Raw genomic sequence first — 13,354 nt, 5'->3', positions numbered from 1 at the left:
ACGCACCCGTCCCTCTCGGACCGATTCCAGGAAAACGCCAACGACCCTCTGGGTGGTCACTCCTTGTCTGAACACGCACGGCGACCTTGCCAGTCAACGGCCGGATCTAACCACACAGCGGCAGCAACGTCCTGCCACCCAGCCTTTTGCCGTCGTTGCCGCCTTTCGACCAGACGGACTGCGTGGCTGATCCTTGCTCGCTCGAAACGGACGACAATACCGCGACCCTTAGATCATGTCTGACGGTGAGTGCAGACACTCATGATTCTGACGCCTGATCGATACCCCGCTCGCCCCTCCAACGCACCCTGCGCTGTGTCCCTCGGCTTTCGCTCAGGCGAGGTCCTTGACACCCTTTGCTGACCTCGAAGCCTCGCTCCCGTCGCACTCGGCATCCGTTCCGTCCTCTCCATCCTTGCGGCCACCATCTACGCCCTCTTCGCGCTGCCCGCTTGCGTACCTCCGGTCTGGCCCGATATCGCGTCTCTCTCTCACACAGTCGACCACTCCGATTCTCGAGGACGACAGTCTCCGGGCAGCTACGACCGCCAAGCCATGTCTCAAGACCGCGCCCGTTCCCGCTCGCCAGGCGCTTCCGGTGGTGCGAGCGCCTCTGCCGGTCCTGCCGACCGGAGGGAGGGAGGCAGTAGCCGTCCGAAGAGCTTTCAGGAGCGAGCAGTCGCCAGCCAGTTTGCCGCCAATGAAGCATCCAAGCGCAGCCAGAAGAACTGCCGGGTCTACGTCGGAAACCTGAGCTATGACGTCAAGTGGAACGTTCTCAAGGACTTTATGAGGGAGGGTGGGTAGCAGCTGGCGCAATCTTTGCTCGTTGATGGGCGCATTCACAAGACGCGCATAGCGGCGCCTCGTACCGGAGCACGACAGCCTCTGCCATGTCGAGGGATGGGAGAAGGTCTGCACGCGGTACCGAGGGTCCTGCTCGCGTTTGCATCGCCACGAGGTACCAGCCTTTGCCGTCCAATACCTCGGACCAAGGCGATGCAGACTCATGGATCGGCGGGAACGCCCGGGCCACTCCGTACGGGCGAGCTTCGCCCCTTCGACCTTGCGCAACATGCTCCTGGCACGGCCACTGGCGACGGACCCCCGCCAGGGTGAAGCAGCCGGCGGCGTCTCAGACACCCTTGCGGTCGACGATTTGTGGCGCAGCTGGGTCGCGGCGATGGATCACAAAAGGCGCAGAGAGGGAAAGGATATGAGGCTGACGGGTATTCGTGGACTTTTTGCAACAATCGTGGCTGCGCCTACGTTGCCTTCTTCTTCGGGGGATGTTGGGATGCTTTTCTCGGAATGGGGCATCTTGTCTGATCGGTCGATCGGCTCCAACTTCAATCCGCCTCTTCACGATCTCGCCGTCGCACCACCGACCGGCACGTTTCGAACGCTGTCGACGTTGACGCTCTCGGATCGGATTGGCGCTCAACAGCCGGCAACGTCGTCTTCTCCGAGGTCCTATCCCTGCCCAACGGCATGTCCAAGGGTTGCGGGTGAGCTTGGACATCCGAAACCGTCCCACACGTCAGGATGCCCTTCGAGTGTCGCCGCTGACCGCCCGTTTCACCCTGTGCGCCGCGCAAACGCCGCTTTTCTTTTCTAAATCTGACAGCATCGTTGAATACACCAGCCCTGAGGAGGCGCAGAGGGCCATCAAGGAACTCAGTGACAAGCAGCTCAACGGTCGCCCTGTCTTTGTCCGGGAGGTGAGTCGCTCGCCGTCCCAGGTCTGACAAAAAGGCGATGACGAGCTCAACAGTGTCCTCGAACCCCTCCCGATCGCGGGCTCTGTGCTTGCTCGCCGGCAGGACCGAGAGGATGAGGTCCGATACGGAAGCAGTGCCGCCCCTGTGTTCCCTGGTGGTCGCGGCGGATTTGGTGGCCGCGGTGCTCGAGGTGGTTTCGGCGGCCGAGGCGGGTTCGGCGGGCCGATGATGCGTGGCGGTTTCGGCGGCGGCTACGGAGGTGGCTTCCCCGGGGGCTTCGCCGGCGGCGGCTATGGCGGCTTCGCAGGAGGCTACGGCGGAGGGTATGGTGGCGGAGGATACGGTGGAGGATTCGGAGGCGTCGGGAGCGCCCAGCTTTTCATCAACAATGTGAGTGGCCGGGCCCGGTTGCGAGATCGAGGTTTGGATTTGATTGCGGGCTGACGGCATCCGCTCTCGTTCAACCGCGCGACTCCCGTTCTGCCGCAGCTTCCGTTTGGCGTCGGGTGGCAGGACCTCAAGGACCTGTTTCGCAATGCGGGCAACATCATCCGAGCCGACGTCAACATGGCACCCGACGGCAGTCCCAAGGGCACGGGCATCGTCGTGTTCGACACCCCGGCCGACGCGCAGAACGCCATCCACATGTTCAACGGCTTTGACTGGAACGGCCGCATGATTGAGGTGCGCGAGGATCGCTTTGCCGCCGGAGGCGCGGGCGGCATGGGTGGCATGGGTTACGGCGGTGGCCGCGGCGGCTTCGGTGGAGGGATGCGCGGTGGTCGGGGTGGATTCGGCGGAGGCTTTGGCGGTCGGGGAGGCTTTGGGGCTGGCGGGTTTGGTGGGGGCGGCGCCGTGATGGGCTACGGCGGCGGTCCCTCTGGCGGATACGGTGGCGCTGGCTTCGGCGGTCCCGCGCCTCAACTGCCACCCGCCAATCCCAGCCAGCAGATCTTTGTCAGGAACGTGAGTATTCCCTGCTCTCTTGGTCCGAGCACGTGGGCATGGGGTCCAGGCACGGATGGATGGCTCAACGCTGAATTCTATCCCATCCCTTGCCCTTTGCTCGCGCTGCGCAACTGCGCGTGGTGACAGCTTCCTTGGTCGACTTCCAACGAGGACCTGGTGGAGCTCTTCCAGACGACGGGCAAGGTCGACGAAGCCGAGATCCTGTTCGAGCACGGCCGGTCCAAGGGTTGCGGAGTGGTGCAGTTTGCGACGGTCGAGGAGGCCGAGACGGCCATTGCCAAGTTCAGCAACTACGTCTACGGCGGGCGCGCGCTGGACCTCGAATTCAACCGCAACTGGAAGGACTTTGGACGTGGCGGAGGAGGCCAGGGTGTCGAGGGCGCCCCGACAGGGCCCGCTGCCGACAGTCAGCCCCAAGGCTCCAACGGACACCCCAACGAATCGTCGGTCGACGACGATCTCTCGATGCAACAGTAGAAGAAGTGGTAGCGTAGCACGTAGCATCCGCAAGAGTGGCAGCTTACCGGACGGGACGGGGCCCCAGGTCGCCTTGGGCGTTGTAGGCTCCTTTGTCGTGGTGGCCGGACGCTCTGCTGTAGGTACCGGCAAAAGACGAACAACAAGCGCTCTCGGAGCCTCTTCTTGTGCAGAGGGATCCGCTGGCCGCGTCGAGGCCGGGGACCCGATGTGTGATACAGAGCCACGGCAGCATCAATGCTCCTATCGGTGATGGCAGGCCGGAGGAAGACCAAGGGAGGGTGCTCGGTTCCGCGTCCCTGGCGCCCGACGTTATCGATCGTGCCCACGTGTGGTCGGTCAAACTAGCTGAGGGCGCTGCCTGCCTATGGGTTGCACGCCAGGCTGCCGACAGAAAACGCCGCGGCTGCAAGATGATGACCGTTGGCGTCCGGCTGGATCTCCGAGGCACCCGTCAGGTCCAGCAGCGAACGTACGTTGACACGACAAACTCCGACGCCCCTCGCGAGGCGTCGGCCAGCTACCTACTGTACGAGGCAAAGAGCACGGGGTTGGGAAACCCACCTTTGGGCTGGTGACGAGGGACGGCATGAACCCGTTCTCGCGCGCCCTTCCTTCGATCTGCGAGACGCAGCAATTTGGGCGGTGCCGCCCAGACAGCGTCCCTACGCACGGTGGCTAGAGAGGCGGTCGGGGGATGGACTAGCCAGAGAGGAGGTGGATGGGTTCGCCAACCTCCTGGCGATTGCATTCGGACTGGGATCCCTAGCACCCAGCCTACGTCTTGCCCATCCAACAAGCAAGCAAGCAAGGGATCTCCCCTTAGCTTGTGGACAGCGTGTGCGGCGGACGGTGGCGCCGATGCCACAGCAGCGTAGCGTTTCGAGCAGCTAACTCTCACTCCTTAAGGTCCCTTCCATGCGGGGGGTGTTCTGAGGCGAGCGGGTGGTGAGGAGATGCACAAGACCAGCGGCCGCGGCGGGACCTCTTTGGGATCTCTGCGCCCGCACACAGCAGCGATCGATGCGGCCCGGACGGGCCAGCCAGCCAGCCCAGGATCTGGATTCCTTCCTCGCCTCCTGCCGTCGTCGCGCACGCTGCTGGCAGGCCCAGACCCAGAGGACCCTACACCTGCCTGCGCCCCCGTCGCGGTTCACGCTGCAAACAGGGGGGGAAGGGCGGGAGATTCACCGAGTACTTATAACCAGCGCAGCCACACCTCTTCCTCCCTTTCGACCAACACCACACCCTCCGTCACCTTCCTCGCTCTTGGCCCGATTGCGATCCTACACCGACTCTTCCCCCTCTTCGTCCTCGACCTCGTTCTCCACCTCCCCCGAAAGGTTCGCACCACACCAACCGCTGCCCAAAATGTCGCACCTCAAGTACGCCGACGCCAAGTACGTCTTCCTCACCGACTTCGATGGCACCATTACCCTCCTCGTAAGTCGCTGCGCTCTTTCTGGCCACCTCGGGCCCTCGTCGCGGCTCGCTCCGCCACCCTCGGCATCCGCCGTCGTTGCTTGCGACTGACAGGCTTACATGCTGCCACGATTCCTCTCGAATGTCTCCCGGCTGTCCGGCGTCAATGCAGGACTCCAACGACCACATGGTCGACACCGTCGGCATGGGCTACACCGAGCGAAGGAAGATCAACGTCGAGATCGTCGAGGAGCGCGTCAGCTACCGCGAGGGCTTCAAGACGATGATTGAGAGCGTCAAGAGGCCCTTCAAGGAGATGGAGGAGCTCGTCCGAAGGGGTGAGTAGCCCGGCCGCGCCCGCTTTCGATGGCATGTATGAATCCGACCGGCTTTTCGCGGTTGCACGACGCAAAGGGCCAGTGAGGCAAAGACCCGCCACTCCAGCTCAGCCAGAGAGAGACGTCATGCGCGCAGAATGGAGCATCCAGGACGGATAAATTGCGAGGTATAGAGGGCCTGCGGCGCTGCCTTGTTCTGTCGGACCTCGAGACTCGGGTTGGGCGCACAGCCAGTCTCGGATCACTTGCCGTATGCGCGGGTCGTCGTCGCATCATACATGGCCCAGCATAGACACTGACTCGTTCCGCCGTTGTCTTCTTCTCCGCCCTCGCAGACGTCACCCTTGACCCCGGATTCAAGGAGTTCTATGCCTTCGCCAAGGCCAACAACATTCCCGTCATCATCGTCTCGTCCGGCATGACGCCCATCATCCGTTCCATTCTCTCGAACCTCATCGGCGAAAAGGACGCCGCCGAGATTGACATCATCTCCAACGAGGTCAAGTTCACTGACCCGGAGCAGAAGGGCGAGACCTGGGAGCTCGTCTACAGGCACCCCGACAACCACTTTGGACACGACAAGAGCCTCTCGATCGCCCCCTACCGCGAGCTCGAGAGCCGACCCATCCTCTTCTTCGCCGGCGACGGCATTTCGGACATGTCGGCGGCCAGGCACGCCGACGTCCTCTTTGTCAAGGACAAGCAGGACAACGATCTCGCAACCTACTGCCGCACCCACAACATCCCCCACCACATGTTCAAGGACTGGACCGTGCCCAAGAAGATGCTCGAGAAGATTATCTCGGGCGAGCTCAAGATTGAGGACGTCGCCGGCAAGTCGTCTTAGACCGCCCACGGGCTTCTCTTCTCTTCCTCGAGCGGGAATTGGCGTTTCAAAAAGACGGGTTCTCCATCTTCTCCCTCCAGCCCCGCAAAGCAAAAGACTGGCGGGGCAACATCGCATCCCGAGAGCCGCTCCCAATGTAAAACCACCGCTACCTAGAGCTCGTTGCCGACCGCAGCGAAAGACGTTCCTCTTGATATCCCCAGCACGCAAATGAGCAGATGAAGGAAGAGAGTCAAAGGCCAAGAGGTGGCCAAGCGCACGAGAAGGCTTGCGCTCGATACTGCAGCGTGGTTGGGCCGTATTGTGTGTGCAGAGGGGCCCCGAGCCAGAGCGCGCGCCGCACACGGGGCGGTCGGCAAGGTGCACGTCCCGAAGAAACCGGAGGGTGCCTTCTGGAGAAGTCAGACGAGCCGCACGCTGGTAAGATGAGCTCGAGCTGCATACGCCAATCACAAGGTGCTTCGCCACCTCACCCTACCCCCGTCCCTGCAGCGGTCGCTGCCCCGGTATGGCATAAATCGGCCTTCAGGCAGCCTGATGTGCCAGGCTTTGTCAGTCGATTGAGAGCGAGGCGCTCTGGAGATCCGCCTCGAAAGCGGCGAGCTGGTCGTTGTCGAGGTCAAGGGTCTCGGAGTGCGCATCGTCGTCGTGCGTCGCCGACGGGGTTATCCTCGCCGTTCCCGGGGTAATGTCGGGGGCGTTGGACGCTTCGCGCGCAGGCGGCCTCGCTTCCACCATCAACGACGTGTATGGCTTCAGGGCAACCACGCCATCTGGACGGATGACGAACCGAACGTTTCGCCGATCCGACACCCGGGTCCGTTTGGGGCCGACGCCGGTCCATGAGCTCCCTGGTCCGTCGAGCATGGATGGCCCGCACGAGGAAAAAACCACCGTGGCGCGACGAACGTTGAGGAGGTGAGGCTGTGGACGTTGGGGACTCGTCGCATCGCGGGATAGGCCGTACTCGAGGCCCGCCGAATCTGGCGAGACTCGGCCCCTCGTCTTTGATAGCATGAGCCGAACGTTGATCGAATTGGCCCAAACGTGACCCAGCTGGGCTGTCTTTGGCTGTAGCGCGTAAAGCTGCGTCGAGGAGAGGTTCCCTGAGCTGGATGGCGTTCGGAGAGGCTCGACGAGGCTCAGTGTCTCGGCCAGAGTCGGCGGAACCGAGGCCAGCAGGCCGGTGAAAAAGGCCCCCTGCTCGGCGTACGGCAGTGCCATAGGCGCAAGCATCGCGTCGGCCTCCCAAACATCGCGCGCTGCATCGTTGGGCGTATTGATGCCTTTGCGCGCTGCCCGCAAGCGATCCGACGAGGAGAAGACAAAGCGGTTGGCGATCTCTTTCTCTGCGTCAAAAGCGTCGCTCACATGGTTGAGCACGACAACTGCAGCGCCCATGGTTCCTGCGCGCTGGCCGTACGGCCCTGGACTTGATCCCGCAAGTCGCTTCAGAGAGTCTGATATCTCGACGAGGGCCCTCGACCTGTGCACGAGATTGTCCATGCTTTGCGTGGCAGAATCTTCGTGAAACAGGGGTGGGAGGCTGTCGACGATGACGAGTCCAATAGGGGCTTGTTGCCCGCTCTGGCCAGCGCTGCTTGTATGTGCGCAGCGGACGCTCGGCGTCGCGGCCGGCTGGTGGGTCCTCGCGAAAAGGCCTGGCAGCGTGAACTTGAGCGCATGGTCGAGTGCCTCGACGTCGTTGACACAGGCGATATGCATATTGGCCAAAAGCTGACCCTTAGCTTGATCTACGGCGGCGTCCTCGTCCTGTTGATTGGGGCAACTTTCAGCAGACGCAGCAGCGTTTCGGAGTCGCTTGCGAACCGCCGAGTCTGCGACTTCGACGGCTCGTCGGACAAAGGCTTGTGCAGCGCTGTGCCCTCCCGAGGTGATGTAGGCAATTCCGCAGCAGCCGCCTGCCGTTGCTGTCGCGCCACCGACGTCGAGGCGAGGCGTCGTACCGCTGACTTTTACCGAGTCGTTCGAGGCCATCGGGCCAGCAGAGTCGTGGACAGCGTTTGCACCAAGCTCGCGACCCGTGGGCAAAAGACCGAGCGTCGCGCAAACTGCCAGCTGTACGGCCAGCTGGGTCTTGCCGGATGTGCTGAAATCGAAGAGCGGGTGCGATCAGGTTGTCCGATCGTCAGATCAAAAGCGACGGCGCCGGGGAGGGGGGAGTACAGTTCGGATTGGACCCACCTCTCGCCGACGATCTCTGTCAACGCGCCTCGATACACTCCGCCATTGAGCAGGTCATCAAGGCTCGTGTCGCCGGTGGTCAGGATGCGGCGGGGCTGCCCATCATAGAGAGCCTCCTCGATCTGACCGCAGTGAACCGAACAGGCCTCGCCTGTGGCTGGTCCGTTGTTGAGAGCCCCGCGGCTGTCGAGTGCGTCGCCTTGGTCGAAGGCCTTGCGCTTCCCACCAATGATGTCCGTATGTGCCGCTGCGGTGCGTACCGATGCGCCAGATCCGAGGACATCGACCTCGGGCGGAGAGCTGCTTCGAGACTTCGTGTGTGAGCGGTTCGAGCCCTGTTCTGATGTACGGGAGGAGGAGCCCGATGAGGAAGCGGGCTGGCCATCGAAGTTGCCATGGATCTCGTGAATGAGTGATGACAGCAGAGTGTCAGCTGCGGCTGCAGGACTATGAAGAGAAGACGGCTCGGAGCTCGAGCCGTCAGTGTCATCTGCCGCGTCCTCCGATCCGTAGGGGGCGACTTCGTCGGGCAGCGAACCCATGAGGATGCCTAAGACTGGTGCGGGCCTGGGCGCCACGGTGCGAGCAGCGGCGCGGAAGACTTGGCCTGCCTCGGCGTGGTTCAGTCCAAGCTTGTTCGTGAGATCTTCGAACTTTGAGAGGACGATCTGATCTGCGTTAAAGAGCTTGGCTGTTGACAGACGATGGCGAGGCAGGCGAGGGCGGAGAGATGCCTTAGATCGCGCCAGACCGAGCGGCACCGCACGTCTGAATCGAGCTTACCTCGCCGGCAGCACGCCTTGAACCGCTTGGACAGGGAGGCGACATCTTGCACGGGTACGGGCAAGGAGGTCATGACCGAAAGGTGTACTGCTGGGCGTCGAGCCGATCGATGCGTCGCCACCAGCGGGCGGCGATCGAGGTACGAAGGGTCGCTAACGCTGGGTGGCGGGGCTGAGCCAAGAAGGCGGTCCGCCTCTGACTTCCACCCACGGCAGCCACCAAGTCAAACGGTGGAGGGCGGAGCGAGCCCACCTGCACCCTGCATCGCCCCACCCCACCCTCTCTCGCCAACCGATGCATCGGGCCCATGGATCGGGAGGCGTGCTGTGGTAGCCCAAAGCGCAGGCCAGAGGGAGGGGCGCGGGCGTGCCGATGCAAGGAAAATCTCGTCCCAAAAATAGGCGGCAAAATCGCACCCGCCCAGGCCAGGCCAGGCCGTACCGCGCCCCCCCCCCCCCGTGCCTGCACCGTACCGCGCCTGCTTGGCTTGAGGCCGGAATTCCGCAATTCGGCGAGGAGGCTGGCTGCCTTGGTGGTGTCTGAAACGTTTGCTCTCGTCTCTGCTCTCTGGCCTGGCCCGGCAGGATCTCTGGTTTTTCCACAAACGCGCGCGCAGTCCACCCCGGCCTCTGTGAGCCCAGCCCCGACGCCGCTGCTTCGCACAAGCCTCCTTCTTGTTGGTTGTAGCCGAGCACAGCTCAAACCGCGGCCCTTCCTGAGCCACCCGCCTCACACCTGCGCCCTCGGACCGCTGCCACTGCCACAACCACCACGAACCCCCCCCGACCACCACCTGTCCCGGCCCCCGCCCGTCGTGCGCTACTTCTTTCTCCCTTCTCACCATAGCCGTCACATCTGGCTTCTACGCCTCGCTACGCACAACTCTTTGTCCTCGACCAGCATGTCGCAGACCACTGTGGATACTCTTGTCATCGGTGCCGGTAAGTGGCGTGCTGCCGCCCTAGAGGATCCCGCTCGACCCTACTCGTCGGGTTGGGCAGATCAGGCCATCTGACATCTCTCTTCGTTCTCCATTTGCCACGCGCCACACAACTTCGTCTGTCTGCCTGCCTGTCTGCCTGCCTGTCTGCCTTCCTGCATTTAGGTCCTACCGGCCTCGGCGCCGCCAAGCGTCTCAATCAGCTGGTGAGTTGGGCCCGGACACTTCCAATGCAGGTCCACAAGGCCGGCCAACGAGGAGGTTGGCGCTAGCGTGTACCGCTGCTTACCTCTTCCTTCTTCCTCTCGCTTCGACCTGACCGTTGTTGTTGACAGAACCAAGGCACCTGGCTCCTCGTCGATGCTGGCAAGGAGGCCGGCGGTCTCGCCTCGACCGATGTCACCGAGGAGGGTTTCCTCTTTGATGTCGGCGGCCACGTCATCTTCTCGCACTACCAGTACTTCGACGATGCGATGGCCGAGGCGCTGCCGAAGGCTGGTGACTGGTACGAGCACCAGCGCGTCTCCTACGTTCGCAGCAAGCAGACCTGGGTGCCGTGTGAGTCGAGTCGAGGCGAGGGCTTGTGACGAGGGACCACGGCGATGCCTTCAAGCTTGCGCGTGCTGACTGCAACTCTCGCGACGTTCCTACCCCTTTGCTCTCCTCATCTTTCCCCCTCTCCCCCCTCGGCATCGGCTGCAGACCCTTACCAGAACAACATCTCTGTGCTGCCGGTCGAGGACCAGGTCAAGTGCATCGAGGGCATGATTGACGCTGCCGAGGAGCGGGTGCGGGCCAAGGATGCCCCCAAGACTTTCGACGAGTGGATCCTCCGCCAGATGGGTGAGGGCCTCGCCGACCTCTTCATGAGGCCTTACAACTACAAGGTCTGGGCCGTCCCCACGACCATGATGCAGTGCAAGTGGCTTGGCGAGCGAGTGGCCGCACCGAGCCTCAAGCTCGTCGTTTCCAACACCCTCAACAAGAAGGTCGCCGGAGGTTGGGGACCCAACGCCACCTTCAAGTTCCCTGCCCATGGCGGCACCGGCGGCATCTGGAAGGCCGTCGCCGCCACGCTGCCGCAGGAGAAGCTGCAGTTCAACAAGTACATTGAAAAGGTCGACGCCGAGGCCCACACCGTCAGCCTCAGCGACGGCTCGACGATCAAGTACAAGCACCTGGTCTCGACCATGGGCCTCGACTACATGATTGACAACATCAAGCTGCCGGCCAGCGTCAACCACGGCCAGCTCAAGACGGCGGTCAAGGACGGCCTCATCTTCTCGTCCACCCACGTCATCGGCATCGGCATCCGCGGCGTCCTGCCCCCCCGCATCGGCGACAAGTGCTGGCTCTACTTCCCCGAGGACGACTCGCCCTTTTACCGCGCGACCGTCTTTTCGAACTACTCGCCCAACAACTGCCCGCAGGCCGACAAGAAGCTGGCGACGCTCCAGTACGCCGACCCGTCCAAGGGCAAGCCGTCGTCCGAGGCCAAGGAGGGCCCCTACTGGTCGCTGATGATGGAGGTCTCCGAGTCGCACCTCAAGCCCGTCGACGCGCAGACGATTCTGGCCGAGACGATCCAGGGCTGCATCAACACTGAGCTCATCAAGCCCGACGACGAGATTGTCTCGACCTACCACCGCAAGTTCACGCCCGGCTACCCCACCCCGTCGCTCGGCCGCGACGCTGCGCTCGCCACCCTTCTGCCGGCCCTGGAGAAGTTTGACATCTACAGCCGCGGCCGCTTCGGCTCGTGGAAGTACGAGGTTGGCAACCAGGACCATTCGTACATGCTTGGAGTCGAGGCCGTCAACCGCGCCCTGTTCGGCACTCCGGAGACGACGCTGCTCAACCCGGACTGGGTCAACGGACGCCGCAACCACGAGATGCGCCTGACCCCGGCCAACTGAGGGACGCGCGCGAACCCCGGACCGTCGTCGTCCTCTTGTCCTCCTCATCACGCACCCAGCCGAGGGACCTCTGCAGCTCGAGACCCTCCTCGGCTGGTCCTCTGTCGCCCCCGCAAGACCCCGCTGTCTGGGTCGGTCCGGACGAGCCTGGTGTCGCGTCGCTGTCATCAGCTCGCCCCTTCCGCCGACCTGGTTCGGGTGCCTCCCCACTCACTACCCTACACACTCTAGAAGATCGCGACTGTAAACCTAGGCAGCAGCAGCAAAAGCCATATATATCCTCCAATCACGTTCGCTTCTGCAGTGCCTCGCCGCGTCTGCCGACCTCGATGGAGCCAGGAGTGAGATGGCACGGCCTGTAGACAGGCCGCAGCAGCAGAATGACAGAAGGGCAGACTTGGGCTCGAGAAAGAAACCCAGACGAGCCAACGGCCGGCGGTATCGTTAGCGCGAAGGCGGTCTTGACCGGCCAGCTCAGACGACACACACAACCTCTCTCTCGAGGTGCCAAGCCAGAGACTCGTTTCCCAGCCGGCCCCGTCTAGGTTAACAAGGTATCTGTGCTTCGCGCGGTCCGGTGAGGCAAAGGCATCGAGAGCTTTGCTGCATCTTTCCGTGCCCATCACGGAGTCCCGACCGCCGCCGCGCTGGATCCCCCGGAGACGCAGCAACAATTTCGGTCGAACCTCGCTCATGTCTCTGTCGCGGAGCTCGTCGTTGTGCGCCACTCTTTAGGCGAGGCTCACGAACAGAGGTCACTTCGACTACATACATATAACTTATATATGTGATTCCGTCTGCGTAGCGCCATTCGAGATCGCATCCAGTACAGTATGTACAGACACCCAGTAGGGTGAGACTACTGCGGCGGATGTCCTCCCGCCAGTCTCCTTCCTGCCTGCTCAAGATGAGGTCTGTAAACCTGACCTGGGCCAGAAGAGGCTGGCATCGCGAGGAGCGGCAGAGACGTTGAGGCCAGTCAAGAGTGCCATGCCTGAAGCCTCGGCGCTCCTACGTCAAAAGTTGCGTGCATATTGTAGGCGCATCCTAGCCTAGGGCCATTTGGTTGCGGCGCAGCGAAATTTGCCACGGGAGCGGCTGGGCAGCACCAGCAGGCTGCACGGTCCAGCGGGCGTCCACTCAGAGCGAGGCCCGGGGAGGCACCGAACGCACTCCTCTCGACTGTTGGGGATTTCGGCGGGGCCCAAGCGCGCGCGATCAGCCAAACCAGCTTCTTAACGGCTGGCTTTGTTCTCCACCTCACGTCACCACCACCACCATCACCACCACCCCCTTGGCATCCACCCTCGCTCCGTTTCTTGGGCTACTCCACCGCGAAGCGCTCCCACCTGTTTTCCACGAGCTCCGCATCGACCAAGGCCCCAGCACCGACGCTCGCCCAGAGGTGAGTTCAACGCCTGCCCGCGCCACCTCCACCTCGTCGCCTGGCACGCAACCAAGCCGGGCCTCCTTCCTCGGTGGCCTGACCAGGCCAGCTATGCCCTCTCGCAGGGCGACAAGCTCGCTCTCTGCCCGGCAATCGAGGCTTGTCGCCCGGGCTTGGCCGGGCTCTCCGGGCCGCAGAGCCTTGCGGCACAGTCTCAGACGTTTGCGCGGTGCTGACTGACCTGACCCTGCCCCGCTTGTCATCTCCCCATTTCTCGGCCATCAAAAAAATAATCAACGCCTTTCGTTACCAATACCGCTCCCGCTCTCTCTCTCTCTCTCTCTCTNTC

The 13,354-nt window shown here is 62.8% G+C and overlaps 4 protein-coding genes across 4 annotated transcripts; 3 read left to right on the top strand and 1 right to left on the bottom strand.

Moving 5' to 3' along the window:
• Positions 1-235: 235 nt before the first annotated feature.
• On the top strand, positions 236-3,167 carry PFL1_06863 (uncharacterized protein; the record flags this gene model as incomplete). Its single annotated transcript, XM_007880495.1, has 7 exons — positions 236-245; positions 500-799; positions 1,448-1,508; positions 1,628-1,721; positions 1,824-2,111; positions 2,211-2,687; positions 2,817-3,167. 7 exons carry the CDS (start codon positions 236-238, stop codon positions 3,165-3,167), a joined length of 1,581 nt encoding a protein of 526 aa, XP_007878686.1.
• A 1,371-nt stretch (positions 3,168-4,538) lies between these two features.
• Positions 4,539-5,774, top strand: PFL1_02899 (uncharacterized protein; the record flags this gene model as incomplete). The annotated part of the gene is made up of 3 exons (XM_007880412.1): positions 4,539-4,610; positions 4,762-4,927; positions 5,263-5,774. The coding sequence occupies 3 exons, from the start codon at positions 4,539-4,541 to the stop codon at positions 5,772-5,774; spliced, it is 750 nt and encodes a 249-aa protein (XP_007878603.1).
• A 552-nt stretch (positions 5,775-6,326) lies between these two features.
• On the bottom strand, positions 6,327-8,835 carry PFL1_02898 (uncharacterized protein; the record flags this gene model as incomplete). Its single annotated transcript, XM_007880411.1, has 3 exons — positions 6,327-7,884; positions 7,980-8,670; positions 8,763-8,835. 3 exons carry the CDS (start codon positions 8,833-8,835, stop codon positions 6,327-6,329), a joined length of 2,322 nt encoding a protein of 773 aa, XP_007878602.1.
• Positions 8,836-9,663: 828 nt separating this feature from the next.
• PFL1_02897 (uncharacterized protein) lies at positions 9,664-11,618 on the top strand (the record flags this gene model as incomplete). The annotated part of the gene is made up of 4 exons (XM_007880410.1): positions 9,664-9,703; positions 9,868-9,908; positions 10,038-10,260; positions 10,405-11,618. 4 exons carry the CDS (start codon positions 9,664-9,666, stop codon positions 11,616-11,618), a joined length of 1,518 nt encoding a protein of 505 aa, XP_007878601.1.
• Positions 11,619-13,354: the final 1,736 nt, after the last annotated feature.

The sequence above is a fragment of the Pseudozyma flocculosa genome (genome assembly GCF_000417875.1).
Source record: "Pseudozyma flocculosa PF-1 unplaced genomic scaffold scaffold00008, whole genome shotgun sequence".
In the NCBI taxonomy this organism is placed as follows: domain Eukaryota; kingdom Fungi; phylum Basidiomycota; class Ustilaginomycetes; order Ustilaginales; family Ustilaginaceae; genus Pseudozyma; species Pseudozyma flocculosa.
Note: the sequence above shows the minus strand (reverse complement) of the source record. Positions and strands in the feature narration are given on the sequence as shown.